This window comes from Pinus tabuliformis, chromosome 5_1 (genome assembly GCF_031772625.1).
Source record: "Pinus tabuliformis cultivar Carrire ecotype Pingquan chromosome 5_1, CPIR1, whole genome shotgun sequence".
Classification (NCBI taxonomy): Eukaryota; Viridiplantae; Streptophyta; class Pinopsida; order Pinales; family Pinaceae; genus Pinus; species Pinus tabuliformis.
The window spans coordinates 291,912,678-291,937,392 of NC_142305.1; the positions used below are offsets into that span (position 1 = coordinate 291,912,678).

Genomic DNA, 24,715 nt, shown 5'->3' on the forward strand with positions numbered 1-24,715 from the left:
AACTGGTGCTTTGTCTTTCACTTGCTTGACTCCCTTCTAGTCTTTATGATTTCGTTGTTTGCACTCTGAGCTGATGGAGGAATATTTGAATGGACGGTAGTAAATGAGGAGGATTTACCTCCTATAATCCCTATCGCTTGTCCCATTCGAGTTTTGACCATGTTCTTTTCCAAAATTCCTTGCTTTTATCCTTTAATCCTACATTAAATGCAAATTAGACCACAAAGAAAAATATGCAACTCTAACTCATCTCATAAAAACAATATAATCAAATGTATGCAATAAGTTATAAGAATAGTTGGTTTGACTAAGCTAGGAGGTGAATTAAGACCCATATAATTACCCAATGATGAGGCTCATCACTTATATGTCATTGGGAAAGGTAGATCTAACCTGGAATGTCAACCTTTTTAGAAGAAAAGAGGACATGTTTCCTCTTGTTGATATAAAAACCAAAACCTAAAAATTGGGCTACGTAGGCCAATGAAAAACTAAGAATTACAATCAAATATTATGAAGGAATAAGATAAAAGGAGATTGGTAAGGGAAATTTTTATTTTTTAGATATAGTCCAACATTATTATTTGAGGGGAGAGTCTTCAAAGGGCTTCTGTGAGGATAAGATTTGCAAATATGATGATACACTTACATGAGAAACTAATTTATCCGTAATTTTATTTCCAGTTCTTCTTATGTGGGTTGGGATGATCATTAAAATGAAAGGAAGGAGAAATACTACTCATATGAGTAGGATTTCATGTATCAAAATACAAGAAATTATTCTAGTTTAGGTGCATTCTAGGATTCATTTGATTATGTTTATAACAAGTTGAGAATCTCCCACACCATAAGTTTGGTCTAGCCTTGAGTCTAGGAAATCATTAGTACATCTTGAAAGGCTTTCAATTTTAATACATTATTGCCAAATTATCTGTGAAGATACACCCATATCCCACCTTAGTACATAGATATGGGATCCCAAATTATCTGTGAAGATACACCCATATCCCACCTTGCCTGGGTTACCTTTTCAAGTGCCGTAAGAAAATGAGCTTTAGAAAATTAAGGGGAGGAGGGAATCGAAATTGTAGAAGAGAAGAGTATGGGGAAATATTAATTGCTAGAATAGATAAATAACTAGCATTTGCCCCTGATGTTGCAAAGGAAATGCCGTAAGGCATAGAGTGTGGAAGAATAGGGACATGTGAATGGGCATTGTTGAAAGCAAGGGTGGATGATAAAGAGTTGCAATTGAAATTGTTAGTTATGTGTATGTTGAATATAGATATTTTATAAATAATAGTGTGTAGAAGAATAGTGACATGCGAATGGACATTGTTGAACGCAAGGTTGGATTATATTGAGTTACACTTGAAACTATTAGTTATGTGTGTTTTGAATATGGATAAGTAATAGTAGTGTGTGGAAGAATAGCGACATGTGAATGGACATTCTTGAAAGCAAGGGTGGATGATAATGAGTTATAGTTAATGTCATATAGAGGTTGTCCATTATTCATTTAGCAGTTGTTGTTTATGTGAACATATTTTTGTACATTATTTTAAGTTTTTTTTTTGTATTTGGAGATTTTGTTTTTCCATATGTTACATATTTAAGAATGAATTGTCACTTTTAAAGAGGGCACACAAGGTTGCTAGCTGTCACAAACCATCGTGAGAGTAAAAATTAAATGTCCTTTTCCTACTACATGGTTTTTCCAGCTAGGTGTTTCGAAAAATACAAGTGAAAGCCATCAAACTCCTTGCTGAAATCAAACTCTCGGTGAAATTTTCATAAATATAGGGATGCACAAATTCCTTAACTTGCCAGAACTCTATTAAAATGACATTTTTCACTACTAACTTCATATGAGATGTCAATTAAACTGTTTTATTATTATTATTTTAATTTAATGTTTCATTATGCATACTAAATCTTTTTTTCATATAAAACTAAATTTAAATGTTTACTCATTTACAAATACTACAACACATACCCCTTTTTCGGATTGATGTTTATGAGTAGTAGGCCAAAACTTGCCAAATGCTTCAATTTATTTTCCAAAATTTCAGAGATGCCCATATGAAAACCCTGGATATATTAGTGTCTGATACGAACAAGTTTCGAACATACTGGTTGTTGGGGTACAGAGTTTTCTGTAAATTGCTACCAAGCAAGGAAGAAGTCAAAAGTGGATTGATATTAAAACCATGGCCGCAGCTCAAGGACCTGTGTTCTTGTCCCCAAATAAGACACTGCAACTGACATATGAGGGTGAGTTTTATGAGGTACTCATAGCAAGAGCCCAGCTCTCCGCCATAGCAGACAAAGGGGGCATACCCTCATCTACAGATACTATAAAGCAACTGTAGCCACATTTTGAATATTGCTACAGGAGCTTAGAGCATACTATATTGCAAGTTGTAAAGACTCCACATTCAAAACAAAATGGAAAGATAAGATGAGAAACATATTGGATCATAAAGCAATAGAGAGTATAGTGGAAGCATGGGATCCTTATAATTATCATTGGTCCTCCTTAAGCCTTGCTAGGATTGGTGGCTTAGGCAAGAAGAGTGATTTTCTAGGTATCATTTTCATTTTGTTGCTCCTATGGGGCTTCTTAGATTCAGAATTTGAAGGGACCCAACATGGGAAAAGTGTTGTTTGGTGGCTTGGGCCTGTAACACATAGACTGGTACTCATATTGGGCTATGCATTTATATACACCCTTTGGCTCTAGTTTTCCAACCATAAATCTCTATGACAAAAGCACTGTCTTGACTGGAACCCTTCTTATGGTGACAATGACAAGAACTTCATGCAGAGACCCCACATTCTTTACATAATTCTCAATAATCAGTGGTAAGCCGGAAATAAGGTCACTGCAAAAGAAACAAATTGCTGGTACACGTGAATTCACCTTGGGAAGCAATCCATTCAAACCTTCTATGCTGAGTTTTCTCCGTGCTAAATATTTATACTTTTCTGCCTTCCATAGTTCCAAGAGAACATTATGGTCAGAAAAATTGTTGCAATTAAGGAAGGGACACCAACCTCCCTGTGGTACCTTATTCAATACAAATGATAGATAAGCGCCTTCAGAGATAGCAAAAAACAGAGTGAAGGGTAGTTTAAGCAAAATATTTTGTGTAAACGATGTCCCATGCACTATTTGTCATAGAGTATCCTTCTAATATTCTCACCAGTGAAGGAAACAAGTTTTTCCAAGCCCCAAAAGTCAATAAAAACAACATATTATCAATACAACAATGCAAAGATTTCTATCTTCCTATATTTTACATCACAACTGAGCATCAAGGGCTGGCACTTCCAAAGGAGCGTGATCAATTCTTCTTAAAATTCGCCACAACCAAAACAACACCATCAAGACCAGTAACAATATAAGTGTTGGAGAGGTAAATCCCCTCTACGGATAGAGGCGATCCCTACTAGCCCAGCAAGGGTCTAGCAACAATCACACAATGCTGCCACGCATGTTCCTAATTGCAATTAAACAAGAGGTAAAGAGCACCTACTTGGATTCCCGCGCTGTCGTTTGACGAAGGGATGTTGTCTTCACTCCTTCGCTTCAGCTGGTCACAATCCTCCGCGATCCCCGCGAATAGATACCTGCACACACGAAGAGGAAACAAACGCAAGCGTGAAATCTAATAAAAAGCAACCATACATCAGTCAGAAAAGACGTAATTCACGTTTAACCATTGCATAACCAAGTGAGAATGGAACAATAATAGCAGTCATCTATTATTAATCAGAATAGAGAAGAGTACAACCAAATGTTTTGACGTCGGTAACCTTCTCAGGAGGGGCCAGTCAGCATGTATCTCAAGCATTCACCTTTGAGGATGATTCTCCCAAGACAAACAACTCTCTCTCTCTCACAAAAATCACAAACAACCTTCCCTAAGCAATCAATCACTTCCACATCTAGCACACCACACCTATAGCAGCAATCTGAGCACTACAAGCTCTATACAATCCAAGCTATTCCAAGCTAAGTCTAACTAGCTGCTCATGGTAATGGTGAGAGTTTATATAGGAGAAGGAGTCTCCTAAAAGGGTGGAAGGATGAGCTTATCTTCAAGGGAAGTTGTTGGAAAGGGTCGAACAGACATGCCATAGAAGGGAGTCGACAGTCACAAAGCTAACAACCAAGCCTGGAGGGATCTGGAAGGCAGGTTGTTAGAATAAATTCGCCTAAACTGGATCAGCGCGGATTATAAGGAAACTGTCGCGCTGCCGGCGCATCTCAATAACTGAGGAAGTCATGTCAGCGCGGAAGCACACGGCAAAGGCCCGCTGTGGACCATCACGGAAAAGTGATGTTCTTCCACGCTGGCAGCGCACAGCATACACTGGAAGGCGCCTGTCATCGCGGTTATTTTAGGAACAGACGCGATGATGAACAAAACTTTGGAAAAATGGGTTTTTAAGCCAGTTCAGGGAGCAAGCACTTAGTGATTGTGAATTCTGGGCACAGCAAGGTGACTGACAGGAAGGCAGTGATAAATTACTGTGTAACAGATGCCCCCTAAAGCATGAAGACCGAGAGAGTGGGAGGGGTGAAATGCTTTACAACACACGCCGAACTGGAACACCACCAAGAAGGACCGAAAATCTCTGACAATCAAGTACATGCAGTCTAGGCATGGGCACAGCCATCCAAAAGACATGCGAGAATGGTCTGTGGAATGGACGCAACCACCCAATCAAAGAGACCAAAAACTGATAAGGTATGGTCGCAGCCATCCATGAAGACTCAGGTATGGGCGCAGCCATCCATCAATGAGTCACGTAATGATTATCCACAAAATCGCAGCCTGGACCATAACAAGCAAGGATCCAGGGTCTTGCGCTCCATCTCGACCCCAACAAAGTACAAGTCCAAGCATGTGAATACAGGAGTTGAAGTCGAACATGCGTGAACATCGTCTGATTACCAGTCAATGATGAAAACTGTTAACAGACGCGAGAGGTACCACCAATAATGACAATGGTCCCCAAGGTACTATAGGTACAATCCGTGGTGTGTGAATCAATGAGTTGGTGTCGAACACCCACGGAATCATTCGATCGAAGGCCAATGATGTAAGCCTTGCGTCGAACACGAAGAACCTGCCATTAGGGCATGCAGGCTCTAAGGCACCTGAAGGGAGTCTCTAAGTCACCTTCCCGGATAATGAGTTGGAGTCGACGAGAAAGGACCTTGATCGAAGGTGGGCCATGATGTTTCCCACATCATCGACACGAGACAAAAGGCACAATAGTTTGTGTGAGATAGCGAACGAGGTTGCATTGTGGCAGAGGACAACTTCTCTTGAACATATAACGGCACTGTAACGGGTTTGGCAGTACTTGACATCAAATGAGCAGAGGATAAGATGATGATGGCAATGAGCAGATGAGAGGTCAAATAGGATATCCCAAACCCATGGAGGCTAGTGAAAACAAGATGAGATGACCCCACCCAGACACGATACAGCGGAGTGCCATGTTCAAGAGTGACGTACTGCCGAGACGACTGTAATCATAGTTCCATTTTCCCCACCATTGCTGGCAGGTACCCCGATTATTTTTGGATGACAAGCTTGACGGGGATAACATATGCTTGATGTGTGTCATTTCGACAATATCCGATGTCATTGAGTGTTTAACGAGCCTAACAAAGGAAAAACTCGGCCTCTTTTCTTGTTTCGAGAGTCTGAAAAGAATGCAGAAAAGGAGACTCCAGGGGGGTCCTTTTTCGTACAGTTGTGTCTCTCGAGCCCGAAAAAGTATAAAACTATGCTCGAAAGAACCGCCCGGCCATTACAACCGAGGAGTACTTTTCATGAATAGTGCCTTCGACCTGAAAAAGTAAAAAAGCGGTCGAAAACACGTCGTTTTAGAGCCGATATTGAGCGCGAAATGACAAACAACCGGCAATCTTTTTAGTTCAATCGGTCGAAAAAGAGCTTAAAACGACCGCTTTTCCTTCCTTTTAACGAGTTGAAAAGAGGCTCGGCTATCTTCTCTTGTTTACCGTCGGAAAAGAGCTTAGAGACGACATATTTGGGGATCATGCGAACAGAGGGCCATCACGACCAAGTTACTTCATCTGGACCTGCACAAGAGCACTACCCGCATAAATCCATTCGATATGTATAAAAACATATTAAAACATGCATTTAACAAATTCAGGGCTAAAGTTATGGTTAAAAATGGCAAAAACCCAAAAATATGGCAATCTATGAGTTTTTTACTATAAATAGGAGGGAGTAATAAGTCATTTTTACCATTTTACTATTTTGGAACGTGAAGGACGTGGAGGAGCCAGAAAGTTGACGAAGCAATTTCCAGCCCATACAGACACCGTTTTCCGATCTGCTTCTTCCAGGTAAGTTCTCGTTCCCTTGCCTTGCATTTTGATTGTTTTCAGTAGGATTTTAACGGTTCATTTTGCCCAATTGGGTGATTTTTTAATGCATGGGTGCGCGCTTGGTCAGCGCGGATATCCCCCACGGGTCCGCGCTAACCGAATTTGAACAAAACGTGGCCAACTTCGGGTCAGCGCGGAAAACCCATGTTCTTCCGCGCTGACCTCGAAATTTAACGAAGGGCTGCCATGGCCAGCGCGGTTGTTTCTAAAACAGCCGCGCTGGCACGGAAACATTTTTTGTTTTAAAAATGAACGTGAATTTTTTAATGCCAGCACTTCTAACTTGTTTTCATGGCTTGTGCAGGACATCATGGCTTTCCAATGGCAGGAAAGAGTTCACGATGTGGAAGATATAGCCGCTTGGGGGGATGTGAATTGCTGTAATGCCATGCGGGCTTGCGGTTTTATGAAATTCTTCCTCATGCCGTGCCTGAGAGCTCAGCATGATCTTCTTGAGCTACTGATTAGAGCATGGAACCCGGTGGATATGAAATTCACCATCCGCGGTCACGATATTGAGTTTGACCATATGGATATCTTTTTCCTGACTGGGCTGTCGCGCCGAGGTGCGAGGCCCATCTTGGAGGGGCAGCGACCTAGCGGCGGCACTTTAGATGACCTGATGGCTCGGGTCTGCCCGGAGGCAGTGAAGACGCGAAGTGGGAAAGTAGCAATCCCCACAGTGAGAAACATAGTGCTTCACACCATTCTGTTCATGGTGACCCAGGCAGCGGGTAGTATGGCCAACCATGAGGCTTCAAAGACTCATCTCCTACTAGCTCTTGATTGCCTTGAGCCTACAGTGTTTGATTGGTGCACGGCAGTGACCAACAACATGAAGAGGCAACTGAGTAACTGCCGTCGCGGGGAGACAAAGCAGTTTGGCTATGGATCGATCCTGGTCCCGCTCATTCTGGAGCGAGTGCCAGCCATGCGGCTGCAGACGATGGCCGTGGATGCCCCCAGGGATCCTCGGGAGACGAGGGCCTCACGATGGGCTCGTATCATGCCACGTGGGGGTGGCGGCCGGCCACATAGCTGGGGAGCATTCTTCCGAGACTGGCTGGATCAGCAGGAGATCTTTGTGCAGGATTGGCCATATGCGGGTATGGATTTCCGCAATGACCCTGATTTGGCACTGCCCCCAGGTGAACAGTGGGATGATGCAGGTATGACACTTTGGCTTTGAGTTTTGCAATGTTTTTTAATTTTTTATGTACATGTCCTAATAAATGTCTTGTTATGCAGATGTGGGGCCTACTAGACCGATTGGCCTGGCTGCCACGGCACGGAGAGAAGGACAGGGAGCCGAGGCTTTGGCCTTAGCCCCTCCAGGGGTTAACGCGTCGGAGACTGTGGCTCGCAACCTTGAGGGGTTGCTGGAGGGGGTGCCTGACTACCAGGGGGTCGAAGAGGTCCCCTTAGAGCATCAGATCAATACAGTGGGGGTGGAACCCAGGGTGCACCGTCTTCTGAGGCGGGTAGCACGAGCAGCTGTGTACTACAGAGAGCATCATCCAGCTGACTAGTTGTCTAGGTTTTATTTCCACTGCTATTTTGAGACATATGACTCAGATGTATTGAGATTTTTGGACATGCACATCTATTTTTGAGCGCCTTAGTGCGCCACACGATATATATATATATACATACCGATTTTTGGATGGGTCATTGTTACATATGATGATGTGTTCTTTATGTTATGCGTTTATTCAGTACAATTGTGATCTTATGTATGAATTTGCACGACACATGACCCACGGATTTTATATTTTTTAATGCAAGCTTAAAAGCACACACATGCAAACTATGCTTGAAATGATTTATTTACACATGCTTATGGTCTTACTATGCTACCTATCCTTTCCTGTATGATGTTTATCTATTACGCAAATGTCTATCTAATACATGATTTGCCAATGCATCAGTCAACGTATTTAATCGTCTCGGAATGTGTTGATAAGTAATGTAATCAAAATTCCGTTCCAACAATCTTACACGTAGGTACAACCTTAATATGCGCTGGTCTCTGACGGAATATCGTCCGTTGAGTTGATGGACAACTAGCTGGGAGTCCAGGTTCACCACTAGCTCTCGGATGCCGAGATCAACTGCTTCGGCAAATAATTCGATTACAGGGCTGTACTCGGCAACATTGTTAGTGGTACGACCTAGGCAGACACCCTGAAGATCTAACAACTCTCCGTGAGGATCGTAGATCACCCACGCTGCCGAAGACAAATTACAAGTGCTACGACAGGCACCATCAGCGAAACCAACATAAGTAGTACTGGACATCTGAGCAGGAAAGACAAAGCATAATAAGGGGCAAGACACGTCTTTATACCAAAGCAAAATGAAACTCATGCACTAAAAACTCAAAAACACACGTATATACAAAGTGAATGTGAGAAGCTATGCATAGTATTTCTTCAGATACAGCCCATTACGGGGCTTGTCAAGAGGATTTCCTTCATAGTCAATCAACTCATATGCGCCCTTTTGTAAAACTCGTTTCACAATGTAGGGACCTAACCACATGGATTCGAGTTTTCATGCCCCCAGCTTATCCTTAGCTTGATCGTAGAGCAGTAATAAGTCTCCCTCAACAAAGGAACGAGGATGAATATTGTGATCGAAGTGAGCTTTGATTCTCTTCTTCTGTGCTTCGATAGCCAGAGAAGCCAAACGACGAGTCTCGTCTAACCGTTCTAGGTAAAGAAGCCGTTCCTCCCCCGGAGTGGTGTTGGGAAGCAACTCGATAGCTAATTTTAGTGAAGGAATCTCACATTCGACGGGAAGGGTAGCCTCCAGTCCATAGACCAGTTGAAACGGGGTGAAACCGGTGGCATCCTTCACCGAAGTCCGGTAGGCCCACAAGACCGGGAAAAGCATTCGATGCCAGTTTGACTTGTGTGTATTGACGGTGCGTTGAAGCATGGTGATCAAAACTTTGTTCACGGCTTCGACTTGACCGTTAGATTGAGGATAGTATGGTGACGAACTATCTTGACGCAAGCCTAGCTGGGTTGTTAACTCTATCATCATATGGTTTCGGAAATGCTTTCCGTGGTCTGTAACAATAGCCTGAGGGACTCCGAAACGAGTGATGATATGATTGAATAAAAACTGCGTCGCTGTGTGACCGTCTTCGTTTAATGTAGGCATCGCTTCGGCCCACTTGGTGAAATAATCCACAGCAACGATAATGTACCCATGCCCCCCGGCCGAACGAGGGTTACAAGACGTATAATCGATGCCCCATTTTGCAAATGGACCTACGGTTACGACAGGGTGCAGTGGTGCAACAGGTGCACGCATCTTTCAGTGGTAAACCTGGCACTCGTGGCATGCGCGTACAGCAAGGATGCAATCCTTGAAGATAGAAGGCCAGAAATAACCACCGCGGAGGATCTTCTGAGCGGTAGCGTATCCGGACATATGGCCGCCACAAGTGCCGGAGTGGCAATCATTCAAGACTCGCTCAGCTTCCTCGAGGGTTAAGCATCGGCGAAGAATAGAATTGACGCCGAGGCGGTATAGGGTGTCGCCCAAAATGCGATATGGTTGAGCTTGGTGACGAATTCGTCGTCGAGCATCTTTCGATGTGTTGGGACGAAACGAAGACATTTGTAAATATACGATAATGTCCCCGTACCACAGGTCGATAGTGCTGATGAGAAATAGCGTTTCATCCGGAATATGCTCCTCTGAACGAGATGGTGCAGACTGAGATGGTAAGGAACAGAGCAGTTCAGTGAAGACCAGTGATTTATTAGACTTGGCGGCAGTAAATTCCAAGTCGAACTCTTGGAGGATTACGATCCACTTCGAGTATTTGCCCCCCAGCAACTGACGTGACAGAATATAGGTCATGGGGTTGCAATCAGAGACCACGGTCGTCGTGCGCAATAGGATGTAATGACAGAAACGTTGGACGGCACAGACAGCGGCCAATGCCAACTTCTCGACATATGCATAGCGAGTCTCCGTATCCAGAAGGTTGCGGCTAAGATAGTATACAACATGCTCAGTGCCATCGTCGTCGTCTTGCACTAAAACCATGCCGATGGTGGTATCGGCAGCAACCAAATAAAGGGTGTAGTCACGGTGTTAATTTGGAGGTCTTAGGAGCGGAGCTGAAACCAGGAGGTCTTTAAGACGCTCAAAAGATTGTTGACCGATAGCGTCCCAACGAAAGGGCCTGTCTCGCTTTAATAATCGTGTGAAACCCTTAGCCACTTCGGCATAATTTGGGATGAATCGTCTGAGAAAATTGGCTTTCCCCTGCAAGCTCTGTAACTGCTGTAGAGAGGTAGGGGGAGGAAGATTCAAGATGGCCTCGACCTTAAGGGGATCCAGACGGATGCCCTCCTGGGAGACGATAAACCCGAGTAGTCGGCCGGACTCCACGCAGAAGACACACTTATGCGGATTGAGTCGAATACGGTAGTGTCGACAGCGGAGAAAGATTTCGCGTAAATGAGATGGATGGTCTTGGCGTTTAGCTGAATGAGCTGGTAGGTCATCCAGGTAAGGCTGTACAATGTGTTTAATATCATGAAAAGCATACGACATCGCATGCTGGAAAGTGGCGCCGGAATTTTTAAGACCGAAAGGTAGCTTCTTGTAAGCGAAGGTGCCCCAAGGACAAATGAAAGCAGTCTTGTGCTGGTCTGCGGGGGCTATGTTGATCTGGTTGTAACCAGAAAAGCCGTCCATAAACGAATAAATTTCGCTTCCTGCGCAATCGTCGATAAGCTGATCAATAAAAGGCATAGGAAAGTTATCTTTTGGACAGGCGCGATTGATATCGCGATAGTCAACACAAACCCGAATAGTGCCCTGTTTTTTATTCACAGGGACTATATTAGATACCCACTCCGTGAGAGGAATGGCATAAATGAAACCAGCTCGAAAGAGTTTTTCAACTTCGGCCTTGATGGCTGCAGCCTTTCGAGGGTGCACTGGCCGTAAATGCTGACGAACAGGCTTAGCGCCGGGATAGGTAGGGATTTCATGCTCCAGGATACTGGGGTCAATGCCGGGCATTTCCTCATAAGACCATGCGAAAACATCATGGAATTCACGAAATAAATCTGTATAAAGTTGAATTTCCTCAGGAGTGCATGTGACTCCAATGTAAATATTCTCGACGACACCTGTTTTGACAGAGATGTCGATAGCCAAAGTCTGCGTAATGTTACCCATGTTTCCTTCCGAAGACACTTGATATAACTGAATAGGCGTTTGGAGAGGGATAAATGGGACACATGAAGCAAACCGTCCGAGACATGTGGCCATTTCCGAATGAGGAGGGAGAAACGAAGAGCGATGGTGGTGATCTGACCAAGGGAGCTCTTCGGGAGACATAGTCTCGATGATAGCCTTGTCAGAGGGAAATGATTCCTTCAGGGGATCCGAAGTGGCCTTTTCTCCCAACCAAGGGAAGTGGTCATATGAATCGGGAACGCTGCTTGGAAGAGCAGGTTCAGGGGGTGAAGCCGATGCAGCGACTATCTCGATGTAGTTGAGCTCGGCAGGGCTCAACGGCATCATCTCGCCCCAAGAGTCTTCCTGACTCAAGGGAGGGAGAACCCATGGATCAGAACGTACTGTGATCATGTTAACGGAGGCGAGATTTGGAGGCGGGAGGGGAAAGACTCCCATTAAGGAGGGATCTTTAAATAATCCGGCACCCACACTCACTAGCGATTTGGAGGTATGCTCTACGAATGGTACATTCCCTTCAGAAGAGGAAGCAAAAAAGGACAGCTGGTCCACTGTGACGATTTTCCCTTGATGGGGGAAGCGAACGACATGGAATAAGGAGGAAGCCACGGCTTGCATGGCATAAGTCCAGCTTCGTCCAAGAAGGAGGTTGTAAGTGAGATTAGCGTCAACGACTTCAACCTCGACTTCTACCGTTTTCCCTTCTAAAGAGATAGGTAAACGTGGGAGGATACCATATGGACGAGATTCTCTTCCATCGAAAGCCTCAAGGGTGGTGGGAGACTGGCTCATAGCAGGCGAACCAATAGCCTTCCAACAAGCAACCGACATGATGCAGGTTGAGGCTCCTTCGTCAATGACGGTACGATGGATCGTTTTGCCATTGATGAGAACTTGTATAAGGAAAGCCACCTGGTGAGGCAATCTCTGTGTGAAACCTTTGAGATCAAAAGAGATTAAATCCGAATCTTCCGGGTCTATGCCACCAATCGCTGATAGCAGGGACTTCCTCTAGGAGGGGAAGCTCTGGAGGACTTCTAATGCGGACATAGCAGACGGAGCCTGAGCTAAGTCCTCGACAATGCTATAATACTGGGCAGCACGAGCATTGGGGTTATAAGATGACTTCCTGAGTACACCTTTGGGAGGGGGTCGGGGGATCGTCTCGGTGCTGGGCCGTTCAATGTGAAGAGGGCCAGAACTGGACGTAGGAGCGCTGGAGGGGACCTCCGGCTCTTTCCCGGCTGAAGATGGATAATCTTTCGCTCGAGTCGTGACATGGATGGGGATGGTTCCAGCCATGAACACTTGAGAACCGAACGAGGAAGAGGATTGAGAGGGGTCTGCCACCTGATGCGTCTGCTGGGATGGGAAAGGCTCTTTAAGCACGGCAGGGGACCCTGAAGCACCTTTCAAAAGCCGACTGACCTCGGACCACCTGGGGCAATCCTTGGTGTAGTGATCCTCCTCGCAAATGAGACAAGGATACTTAGGCTTCCGTTTGGCCCCTTCCTCAGAGGGAGGTTTAGGAGGGTTCTGCTTGGGCTGTCCGGATTTTTCTTTGGCCTTTCCTTTCTTTTTGCCTTTTGAGGATTTGTCTGCCGCGGTGGACTGAACGGCATTTACCTCGGAGGTATTCCCAGGAATAGATTGGCTCTGAGAAGCATTCTCGTTAGAGGCGTTTTGTTTCTGCTTCCCAAGGTTCGCGGTTGATTTCTTACTTGATGAATTCATGGAGCCAATAACCCCATCAACGGAAGGCTTTGGTGGAGCTTTGGTTTGTCCGTGCCTCGGGGCATCTGGCAAATACTCATACAAAGTACCTGACTGAGAATACACTAAGTCAAGGTATTGAGCTTGCGCGATTGCTTGTTCCTCAGTTACACACGCCCCCATTGCAATATCTTTGGCAATTTTAGGGACAAAGGACGTGGTAAACCAGTCGGTCAGGAGTTGATCGGGAATCCAAAATTTAATCAAACGACAGCACCTTCTCCATTCATGTATATGATCGGAGATGTGCGTCGCCGTATCCTGTTTCAGAGACGTGAGCAAATGGGTCCCAGTCTCGTACCGAATGGGCAACTGAAAATGAGTTAAAAAGGCCATAGCCAATGAGTTAAAGTCTGAAAACATGCCGCGGTTGAGTTCGATGTACCATTTTGCAGCTGAACCAGTGAGAGTCCTCTGGAAGAGGCGAAGTCGGATAGAATCATCAAGCCATGAGTTAGATGAACACCAAAGGTGATAAGTCATTACATGGGCCTGAGGATCCTCTCCGGCTTTTCCGTCGAACTTTGGACAGTCACCTGGTATCTTGGTCGGAACCGGTGGCCAATATGAGTTATGCAAAATAGGATCGTTTGTTAACTTGGACACATCGGGTAATTCCAACGTAGCCAAAAATGGCAGCTGCGGGTTGAAGGACATTTGTGGCTGAGGATTCGAGGCGATATTAGGGTTCCACCCAGATTGGGGTTGCCCCCACGAACTTTGTCTGGACGGGCCGGACCCAAAAGGACTTGGTGCGTAGGAATTTTGTCCCGATGGACCTGGTCCAAAAGGACCTGGCGCATAGGGAGTTTGTCCGTGGGAGTTTTGTCCATATGCAGACGACTGTCCCTGTGTCTGCCCCCCAGCTCCCCATGGATTAGTAGTTGGCCCGACAGGTTGACCGTATTGATAATTTTGATAAGGAGTGACCTGTGGTTGCTGATAATTTTGATAAGGAGCGTACTGATTTTGCCCCTGGGGTTGCTGGTAGCCATATGACTGCTGGGTCCCATACGGGGCCTGGTAGGCAGGCTGCGTTTGGTACGAGGGTTGATAACCTGTTTGAGTTTGAGGCCCAGAGTAGTGTCTTTGAACCGGCTGGGGTTGAACCATGCGTCCCGAAGGTTGACTTGGTCGGATTCGAGATGGACCTGGTTGGCCGGCAGGATAGCCTTGCTGGGCGCCAGGTTGTCCATGTGCCACCAAGGGTTGTCTTTGCGGAACGGGTGGTCGAATTGGCTGGATGGCTGGTTGACGCCGAGGTTGGCCAACTTGTCCAGGTTGACGATGAGGGTGGACAACGGGTTGATTTGGCTGTATAGACGGTTGGCCCGTTTGTCCCGCAGCGTGACCAAATTGGGAAGAGGGTTGGGCTTGCTGTATGGCAGGCTGCCCTCCTTGGTGTATGGGCTGAGCAGAGGGTTGGCCTTGATGTATAGCAGGTTGCCACCCTCGCCCAGAAGGATTCGTGATTTGAGGGGTAGGTTGGCCCTGTTGAACATAGGGTTGTCCACCCTGCCCAAGAGGATACCCTTGCTGGACGACTGGTTGATTTGGAGGATTGTAAACTGAGCCAGTTTGTCTAGAGGGGTACCCTTGCTGGAAACCGAGTTGGTCTTGTTGAAAATATGGTTGCTCTGTTTTCCCAGTAGGTTGATTTTGATATGGATATGGCAGACCTCCAATGCCCATGGGTTGTTCCTGGTAAGGTTGACCTTGTGGGTGTCCAGATTGTCCCGGGTCGGGCGGGCCATACAGTGGTTGCCCCTGGGGGGTTTGCACGTGGAATGGCGGGCCTTGATTGGTTGGTCCAATGGGCTGCCTGGGAGGATCTCGGTTTCCATAGAACACAGTAGTGTTATCGTACATGACATTCAAGGGTTCCTCGTTTTCTTCAAAAGGGCGATGAGGGAGGCCTGAGATGCTCTCAAGAAACTCACCATTTTCATCATAGTAGAAGAAAGGACCTTCGTAATCCGGGTCCGTTATAGGTTCCCCATAAGCATCATACGGTCCTGATCCTGGAATTCCACCAACAAAAGAACCAGCTTGAGGATTTTCAGACGAGGAGACCGGTACAGCACTGACGACCGGAGTCGAATGCACTATACAGACAGTAGGTTGAGTGGGAACTGAGGTGACGGGCGTGTTAAGCCCTGTCGTAAGGGGTGTAAAAAGGGGCTACGAAACAAAAGGTCCGATGGAGGCAGCGAGATTAGGATCCCATATAGTTGTAGAAGTCGTTCTAGCGGCATACCTATCCCTCACTGATTGATATCATGAAGGGAGGGGAGAGGAAGCCGGGATCGGGGTCTCGATGTCTGTGACCACGGGTGTCTCACCGGTACTGGAAGCTGTCTCATCCATTGGAGATGACATACTGAGAGGGGTACGAGGGGTACGGGGGGTATGATCCGGCTCCCAGATGGGATTCCAATCCTCTATGTAATCTGGGTTGCCTGGGGCACGTACGTTGATGGGCTGGATACTCGGAACAATGGGAAGAGTACCGCTTACAACTGGTACCTCTGGAGCAACAGAGGACGAAGAACCTTGATCACTTAGACCTGGGGTTGATGGGTCAGCCAGGATGACCAGACCCCTTAGAAAACCTAAAGAAAAACTACCGATAAAACTCTACTCAAAACTATCGCACACAAGATCTAAAAAGGGTAATGTTATCGTGGCCAAATTAATTTTAAGACGCAAGAACCAAACTTGACCTTTTCATATTTCAGGAGTCGAGAAAAGGACAAAAAGATGACTCCAGTCTCCTTCGAATGTTTAATGAGCATGAAGTGACAAGACGCTCACAGGCACCTTTTCGTTTAGGGAGTCCGAAAAGGATCAAAAGCGACTGCTCTGGAACTCTAGGTAGAGGGTGTGCCAAACTTTTCGCAAAACCACAGAATACTTTTTAGGGTACGGGTGGTCAATCTTCATGAATGCTGTGTTCACTGCATTGCGAATCGTAGGGCGGCCGACTCGGCTTCCTATGGATAAAGGATAAAAGCCTAGTGGGGTCTCCCTATATAATCGACGGTACGTGGGAGCGCAGTCCGTGTTAGACCACTATCGAGTCACAGAAGGAGGAATCACCCAACCTAATGTGAAACAATAGTGACTATGTTTTAAGACGCCGGAACACGTCTCTAACCTAGACCTCTAGATATTTGCGTTTAGTTCCAATGCGTTTTTAGATTCATTTGGTTCATTTTACAGTTGATCTTGAGATTAAGTTTCGATTTCAAGCTCTATCGTATGTTCGCTCACAATTACTTAGATGCAATCTATATGCCAAAGAATTCCATTTTGTTCGATGAATTCTAGCTATGAGAGAGCAAAGAATTTTAAATCAAACCAAACGAATACAAACAAACAAGCAGCTAAATGCAACTAAAGCGAGGAAAGGAAACTTTTCTTTTGAAGATGCAAGCCAACGAAATGTTCTTTTCCTTTTCAACGACATAAAGCACCTAAAGGAATTTGGAGGAACCTAAACACCAAGTAAACTACTTAATGAGAGCACACAAAGTTCCCGAAACACTCAAACAAAGTTTCCAAATCAAAAGAAACAAAGTAATGCTCGAGCTATGTAATCTAAGCTCCGCAAGACAAGCAAGGATTGCAAGCAAGGAGGAAGCGAAAAGAGACCACTTGGAAACACAATCCAAAACACTCTAACAATCACTGAACAAATGCGAAAACAAGTCTAGAACCAGTTGGTCAAGCAAACAAACAGAAATCCTACGGTAGGCTTGACACACACATGGCCTCTAGATGTCCTAGGTCTAGAGTGTGAAATCAATAGAGAAAAGCAAACACCCGACGGACGAGAGTCACGACCAGTCAATTAGAGACTCAACACAATCCAGCAATTGCAAAAGTAAGGATGGAAGCACGAACCAAGCAGCGAAAGCAAAAGAAGGGAAGGTATTTGCAAACTCAAGAACTGAGCAAAAACAAAACCCTATGAAGCCAAGCTCCGTTAATCAAGCAGTTCAAAGTTCAGACAGTGAAAAACAAGTCATTAGACAGGTGGAGAGAAGAAGGGAAAGTCATAGCAAGAGGTTTAGGAGGCCAATTTGGTCAAAAATGAATTTTTCAGGCTCAGCGCGGGTAGCCTTCAACAACTCGGCGCTGACAGGGGGAGGCCAGTAGCAACTTTGCGACGTCAGCGCGGAAGGACATGGATAAAGCGCGCTGTCTCAGAAAAACGAGGTCAGCGCGACTGTTAGACGTACAGGCGCGATGAAGAGAAAACCAAAGAACAGGGTCGCGATGTCAGCGCAACTGTTCGGAATTAAAACGCACTGAGAGAAAAAAACAAGGAAAGCCAAAATAAAAACTTCCAAAACCAAAGGCAGGAGGTTTTCAACAATAAAAATGTTTCCCAGAAACACCCAGAAAGTTCATAAGCGATAGAGACAATCCCAAAAACTCGGAAAGAGGTCGATCAAAGCCAAACACAAAAGTGGACTCAAGAGACAAAAAGGCTGATCCCCAGCGGAGTCGCCAAATTGTTGGAGAGGTAAATCCCCTCTACGGATAGAGGCGATCCCTACTAGCCCAGCAAGGGTCTAGCAACAATCACACAATGCTGCCACGCATGTTCCTAATTGCAATTAAACAAGAGGTAAAGAGAACCTACTTGGATTCCCGCGCTGTCGTTTGACGAAGGGATGTTGTCTTCGCTCCTTCGCTTCAGCTGGTCACAATCCTCCGCGATCCCCGCGAATAGATACCTGCACACACGAAGAGGAAACAAACGCAAGCGTGAAATCTAATAAAAGCAACCATACATCAGTCAGAAAAGACGTAATTCACGTTTAACCATTGCATAACCAAGTGAGAATGGAACAATAATAGCAGTCATCTATTATTAATCAGAATAGAGAAGAGTACAACCAAATGTTCTGACGTCGGTAACCTTCTCAGGAGGGGCCAGTCAGCATGTATCTCAAGCAGTCACCTTTGAGGATGATTCTCCCAAGACAAACAACTCTCTCTCTCTCACAAAAATCACAAACAGCCTTCCCTAAGCAATCAATCACTTCCACATCTAGCACACCACACCTATAGCAGCAATCTAAGCACTACAAGCTGTATACAATCCAAGCTATTCCAAGCTAAGTCTAACTAGCTGCTCATGGTAATGGTGATAGTTTATATAGGAGAAGGAGTCTCCTAAAAGGGTGGAAGGATGAGCTTATCTTCAAGGGAAGTTGTTGGAAAGGGTCGAACAGACATGCCATAGAAGGGAGTCGACAGTCACAAAGCTAACAACCAAGCCTGGAGGGATCTGGAAGGTAGGTTGTTTGAACAAATTCGCCTAAACTGGATCAGCGCGGATTATAAGGAAACTGTCGCGCTGTCGGCGCATCTCAATAACTGAGGAAGTCATGTCAGCGCGGAAGCACACGGCAAAGGCGCGCTGTGGACCATCGCGGAAAAGTGATGTTCTTCCGCGCTGGCAGCGCACAGCATACACTGGAAGGCGCCTGTCATCGCGGTTATTTTAGGAACAGACGCGCTGATGAACAAAACTTTGGAAAAATGGGTTTTTAAGCTAGTTCAGGGAGCAAGCACTTAGTGATTGTGAATTCTGGGCACAGCAAGGTGACTGACAGGAAGGCAGTGATAAATTACTGTGTAACAATAAGTAAGAAAAATAAAATATCTAACCATATATATGTTATTATTCTCCGCTGGTAATCCATAAGTGGTGACATTTCAAGAGCTGATGCGGATTCAAGCAGCAAGCTAACCAATGTTGTCAATTTGTTGTAAAACATTTGGTAGACAAACTTTGAATCTCAAATTCGGCAAACAATGAGCAAGATTAAATAGCTCTAATTATCTCCATATAGCCCAGCTCACATATCCACTATCAAAACTGAAGTAAATTGAAAACGCTATCAAAACTTTTACCTCTTCCAAAACATAATTTAAAAACACATTGTGACATCTTGTCCATCTTTTACCTATCTAATGATAACCTAAAAATAAAAAAACTTTGGTATTCTTCTTCAACGATGCCAAGATTTCAAATCATGATTCATACGTAGATAATCTACCATAAATTTAAAAATGAATGCATATTTAAAACATGGTAAATGCTTAGAATTTTCATTATATACTGAATATCAGTACATTATGATATGAAATAAGGCAACATTTTTCATCCCTGTGGTGGAAAATAAGCTTGAGGGAAGCAGCTAAGAGCCATGGACTGTTTTATGATTGAGAATGTTGCTATAATCAATGCTTGACTGGCTACAATGGCTGCTAAAGTGGCAACAATGAACATTGACCAATACACAGGTTGTAGTATTGCTTTGTAAAATGTAGAGCTTATGTCCCCTGGGTTTTTTATCAAATAAGTCGCTTGTCTCATATATGTGATAAGCAAAGATGGGTAAACCAACACACAGAAAGCAAGCTACAACAAACAACCCAAATTTCTCATTATGGTACTAAAACTTGAGGATGAAGCACACAGGTATGATGAAATACTAATAATTTTGTCCTTGACATATAGCTTCGACCTGGATTGATTTCCTATTGAAATGGCCCAAGTCTGCAAACATGGCCTCGGCACCTGGATCCAGTCAGAACAAAGCTCTGATGTTAGTGTTTCTATTTGTATAGCTTTAGCATAAATAATTGGGATGAAGTTATGAATTTTGTTTGAGAAAAACATTGGTATGGATTTATCAATTGAGTTAGAAAACAGTTCCAAGTATACTATATGATAAAATGAGACACATATCATCATGCGAATAATCAATACCTATTATACATAAGACTACACCTCCAAGAATCACCCATCCTTATTAGTGATATTCATGAAAGTAATAGTATATATAATGTGGGTTGAATGCCTTGAATGCTCCAGGATAATATTTCACAATATTATACTGTCCTATCGTGATGTTGGTCACGAACTAGGAAATCATTATGGGTGAGAACTTGAAGCTAACTTTACTTGTACCGAGTACTTACACTCTATATGAAACACCAATGTATTCAAAATGCTTCTCTGAGTACTCTAGGTGAAATTCATAGCACTCAGTGCCATTCATCTTATCAAAATTTCACCTGTTTAAAACAGCTCGGACACCATCATCATACTCAGAGAAGAATTTTGAATACATTGGTGTTTCATCTAGAGTGTAGGTATTGGGTGAATAAGCGGAGAGAGTTTGGTTATGCTCTCAAAGATTATCCCAAAGAAGAACAAGGAAGTAGCCATGATATAGGTGTTCTGAATTCTACATATTGCAGGTTTGTTCAGGTGGATCCTAATATTTATGTTCGTCGCTTGCTGGAGTGCGGAAATAGCAGAGCCCTAGCAGAGGGCAAGAGGGTTCATGGCCATATAGTTAAAACCGGCTTTAAGCCAAGCATCTATTTGTGGAATTGTATGATTGACATGTATGTGAAGTGTGGGAGAATTAAGGATGCATGCCAAGTGTTTGACACAATGCCTGAACGAGATGTATGTTCATGGACTATGGTTCTTACAGGTTATGTAAAATGTGGGTATGTGGAAAATGCACGGTGTCTGTTTGAAAAAATGCATGAACGTAGCATAGTTTCCTTGAATGCAATGATTGCGGCATATGCCCAATGTGGTGATCAGGTTGAAGCCATGGATTTATATGGCCAGATGCAATGGATGGGCACGAAACCTGATGAGTTCACCTTAGCCGGCGTTGTAAGTGCATGTGCAAGCATGGTGGATTTAGGATATGGGAGGAAAATTCATGGACAGGTTGTTAAGCTTGGATTTGAGTCAAATGTATTTGTTGGGATTGCTCTTGTTGATATGTATGCCAAATGTGGGAGAGTAGATGGTGCACGCCAAATGTTTGATTTAATGCCGATTCGAAATATTGTTTCTTGGACTGCCATGGTTGCAGGATATGCCCAAAATGGGCAAGCGGACGAGTCCACAAGGTTTTTTAATCAAATTCACCAGACCGGTATGAAGCCAAATGAGTTGACATTTGTCAGTGTCGTCAATGCGTGTGCTATTCTCATTGATTTGAGGTTTGGCAGACAGGTCCATGCGTACATTATCAGAAGTGGATTCCAGTCCCAAGTTTCTGTGTGCAATGCTATTGTTACAATGTATGCCAAAACTCAAACCATAGAAGATGCACTATGTGTGTTTGATAAAATGCAGGAACGAGACTTAATCTCATGGAATGCAATTATTGCAGGATATGCACATAATGGCCATTATCAGGAGGCCTTAAAGCTTAGTTTCCAAATGAAACAGATAGGTGTGAAACTAAATCAATTCACTTATGGAAGCATTCTCAGTGTAAGTTCCCACTTACCTGCTTTTGAAGAAGGTAAACAACTTCACGGCCACATTATCCATACTGGTTTTGACTCAAATATGTTCGTTGGAAGTGCTCTTGTAGACATGTATGCTAAATCTGGCAGCCTACAATATGCCCGTCAAGTGTTAGACAAAATGCCTGAATAAGATGTGATCTCCTGCAGCATGGGTATAGTGAAGAGGCTCTAAAACTCTTTTGTCAAATGCAACACACTGGTTTGAAGCCAGATGAGGCAACTTTTGCTAGCATTGTTAGTGCGTGTGCCAACCTAGCAGTTCTGGAGCATGGAAGACACATCCATGCCCATATTTTTTGTATGGGGTTTGAGTCACCCATGTCTGTGGTCAACGCCCTGGTTACTATGTATGCCAAATGTGGAGGCATAAAAGATGCACGGAAAGTTTTCGAGAAGATGATTGAGCGTGATGTTGTCTCATGGAATGCAATGATTGTTGGTCATGCTCAGCATGGGGATGGGGTGGAAACCTTGAGACTTTTTGAGCAAATGGTCGATTCCAACCACTACTACTATAACCTCCCACTACTATAACCTCTTGGCTAGGTGCTTAGATATGACCATTCTGCATATATATGTGAATTGGGGTGATGTGAACCAAAAACCTCTTCACATATAATACTTCATTTACTTACACAACCATCATTAGTTGAGTTGTCCCAGGGCTACAAATCTACTCCATCATTAACAACATAAGATTAAATTATATATATATGAATATGAATGAATGAAAAAATTTAAAGAAGATATTTACTAATTAAAATATTTGATTCCTCTCATGCAATCACCCCTTTAAACATTTGCATGCTCTTCTCTCCTATCACCTAGGTCTACTCCAAGAAAGGATAGGCCAAGTCCTACTTTTGGGTGCCATATACATGTAATTTACAATTTTCATCTGCAAAGTAATATTTCTTTTTGTTATTTCTATTCAATAATTTACAAATTTCCGTTTCCAAAGTAATCTTTTTTTGTTATTATTATTCAGGACTTATGTGGCTATTCTCTCATTTTAACACACAGTTTCTCTCCTCACTAGATATCACTTTTTTAGTTGCATATCACCGTACTAGACCTTTTTATTTCCTCTCATACAATATTCATGTATGTAGGTAAAATCCCAATCAGGCTTCTCTATGTTAGTTTTAGCTTCAACATATAATGCTTTGACATTTGCAAACATGTTACATTTGGGTGCCATATACATGTAATTTAAAATTTTCATCTCCAAAGTAATATTTCTTTTTGTTATTTCTATTCAATAATTTACAAATTCCATTTCCAAAGTAATCTTTTTTTGTTATTATTATTATTATTCAATACTTATATTCTCTCATTTTAACACATAGTTGATCCCCTCACTAGATCTCACTTTTCTAGTTCCATATCACCCTACTAGGCCTCTATTTCCTCTCATACAATATTCATGTATGTAGGTAAAATCCCAATCAGGCTTCTCTATGTTAGTTTTAGCCTCAACATATAATTCTTTGACATTTGCAACCATCTTACATTTGGGTGCCATATACATGTAATTTAAAATTTTCATCTCCAAAGTAATATTTCTTTTTGTTATTTCTATTCAATAATTTACAAATTCCATTTCCAAAGTAATCTTTTTTTGTTATTATTATTATTATTCAATACTTATATTCTCTCATTTTAACACATAGTTGATCCCCTCACTAGATCTCACTTTTCTAGTTGCATATCACCCTACTAGGCCTCTATTTCCTCTCATACAATATTCATGTATGTAGGTAAAATCCCAATCACTGTTAGGATATTCCGACACATAGGATATAGTTAAGTTCAACTTGGTCTAGTGTAGAGTTAGGTATAGAGTTAGGTAAAGTGTGTTTCTTTACCGTTGTACATTTTTTAACTTACAATCCGACGGTTCACTCTCTCCTCGGTATTACCGACACTTGATCCGTGGCTTGACACCCGATTGGTCCATGAGTTCTATTTAAAGTGCATGGAGGGTCATTGTTCGGGTAATTCGTGCATGAGAGAAGCTTATGTAAATTTTCATTCTTTGATTAATAAATTGCCTGTAGTAGCCACGTTGGCGCAGGCCGTGGACTGTTTCCCTCTTTGAGGGTTTTAACCACGTCAAAAATACTGGTGTATTGATCTGTGATCTGGTTGTGAGCGGTGTCCTTCTGGTGTTCTTTCTGAGGAACTTACCCCGTTGGTGATCCAAATCTGAAGCCGGTAGAACTGCATCCGACTGCCGTTTCCTAGATCTACTGTTTCTGACTACTTTCGGGCTAAGAGGACTACTCTGTTGTGTTCGGAGCATCTGTTCCAGTGAGGAACCCCTTTTGTTTCACGCGAAAAGGTAGCTGCGTCATTTTTAAGATCTGGAGGTATACAGTCTTTATTTGCAGTTTACTGTTATTTTCTCTCTGCTTATTTCGGTTTCGATTTATTTAGCTTTTTTTTAACCGGATCTATACCTTTCATTTCTGCGTATGCTCTTTGCCCTGCGACTCTGTGTGATCTGGGCAAATCAGAAACAGAAAGGAAGGATTTTTCTCATGCGTATGCTCTTTTCCCTGCACCTTAGTGTGATCTCGGAAAATCAGAAACATTGAGAAAAATATTTAGTTTTTCGGCTAAAGCTAACTTTGAGCCGCAAGGTTAATTTTTGAAAATATCTAGTTTTTTCGCTAAATCTAACTTCGAGCCATAAGGTTCGTTTTCTTTGCATGTCCGTGTTGGGTTTTGTGTTTTGTGTTTTGTAGGGAAAAATAGCTTTCTCAAGGCAAGCACGCAAACCAAGCCCCCCCCCCCCCCTCTCTCTCTCTCTCTCTCTTAATTTTTTTGTATAGATCAATTGGTTCAAAGCTATTTTAAGAGAGTAGAGGTCTTGGGTTCAAGTCTCCATTTTGT

At 43.5% G+C, this 24,715-nt stretch overlaps 1 protein-coding gene across 1 annotated transcript in view; it reads left to right on the forward strand.

Annotated features, from left to right (window-relative positions):
- The window catches only part of LOC149164494 (pentatricopeptide repeat-containing protein At1g11290, chloroplastic-like), a 57,777-nt gene extending 35,830 nt beyond the window's left edge, over window positions 1–21,947 (forward strand). Inside the window, exon 2 of the mRNA XM_089429496.1 lies at window positions 20,745–21,947. Within this exon, the coding sequence (XP_089285622.1) occupies window positions 20,745–21,947 (1,203 nt within the window). The remainder of the gene's footprint in view (window positions 1–20,744) is intronic.
- Window positions 21,948–24,715: the final 2,768 nt, after the last annotated feature.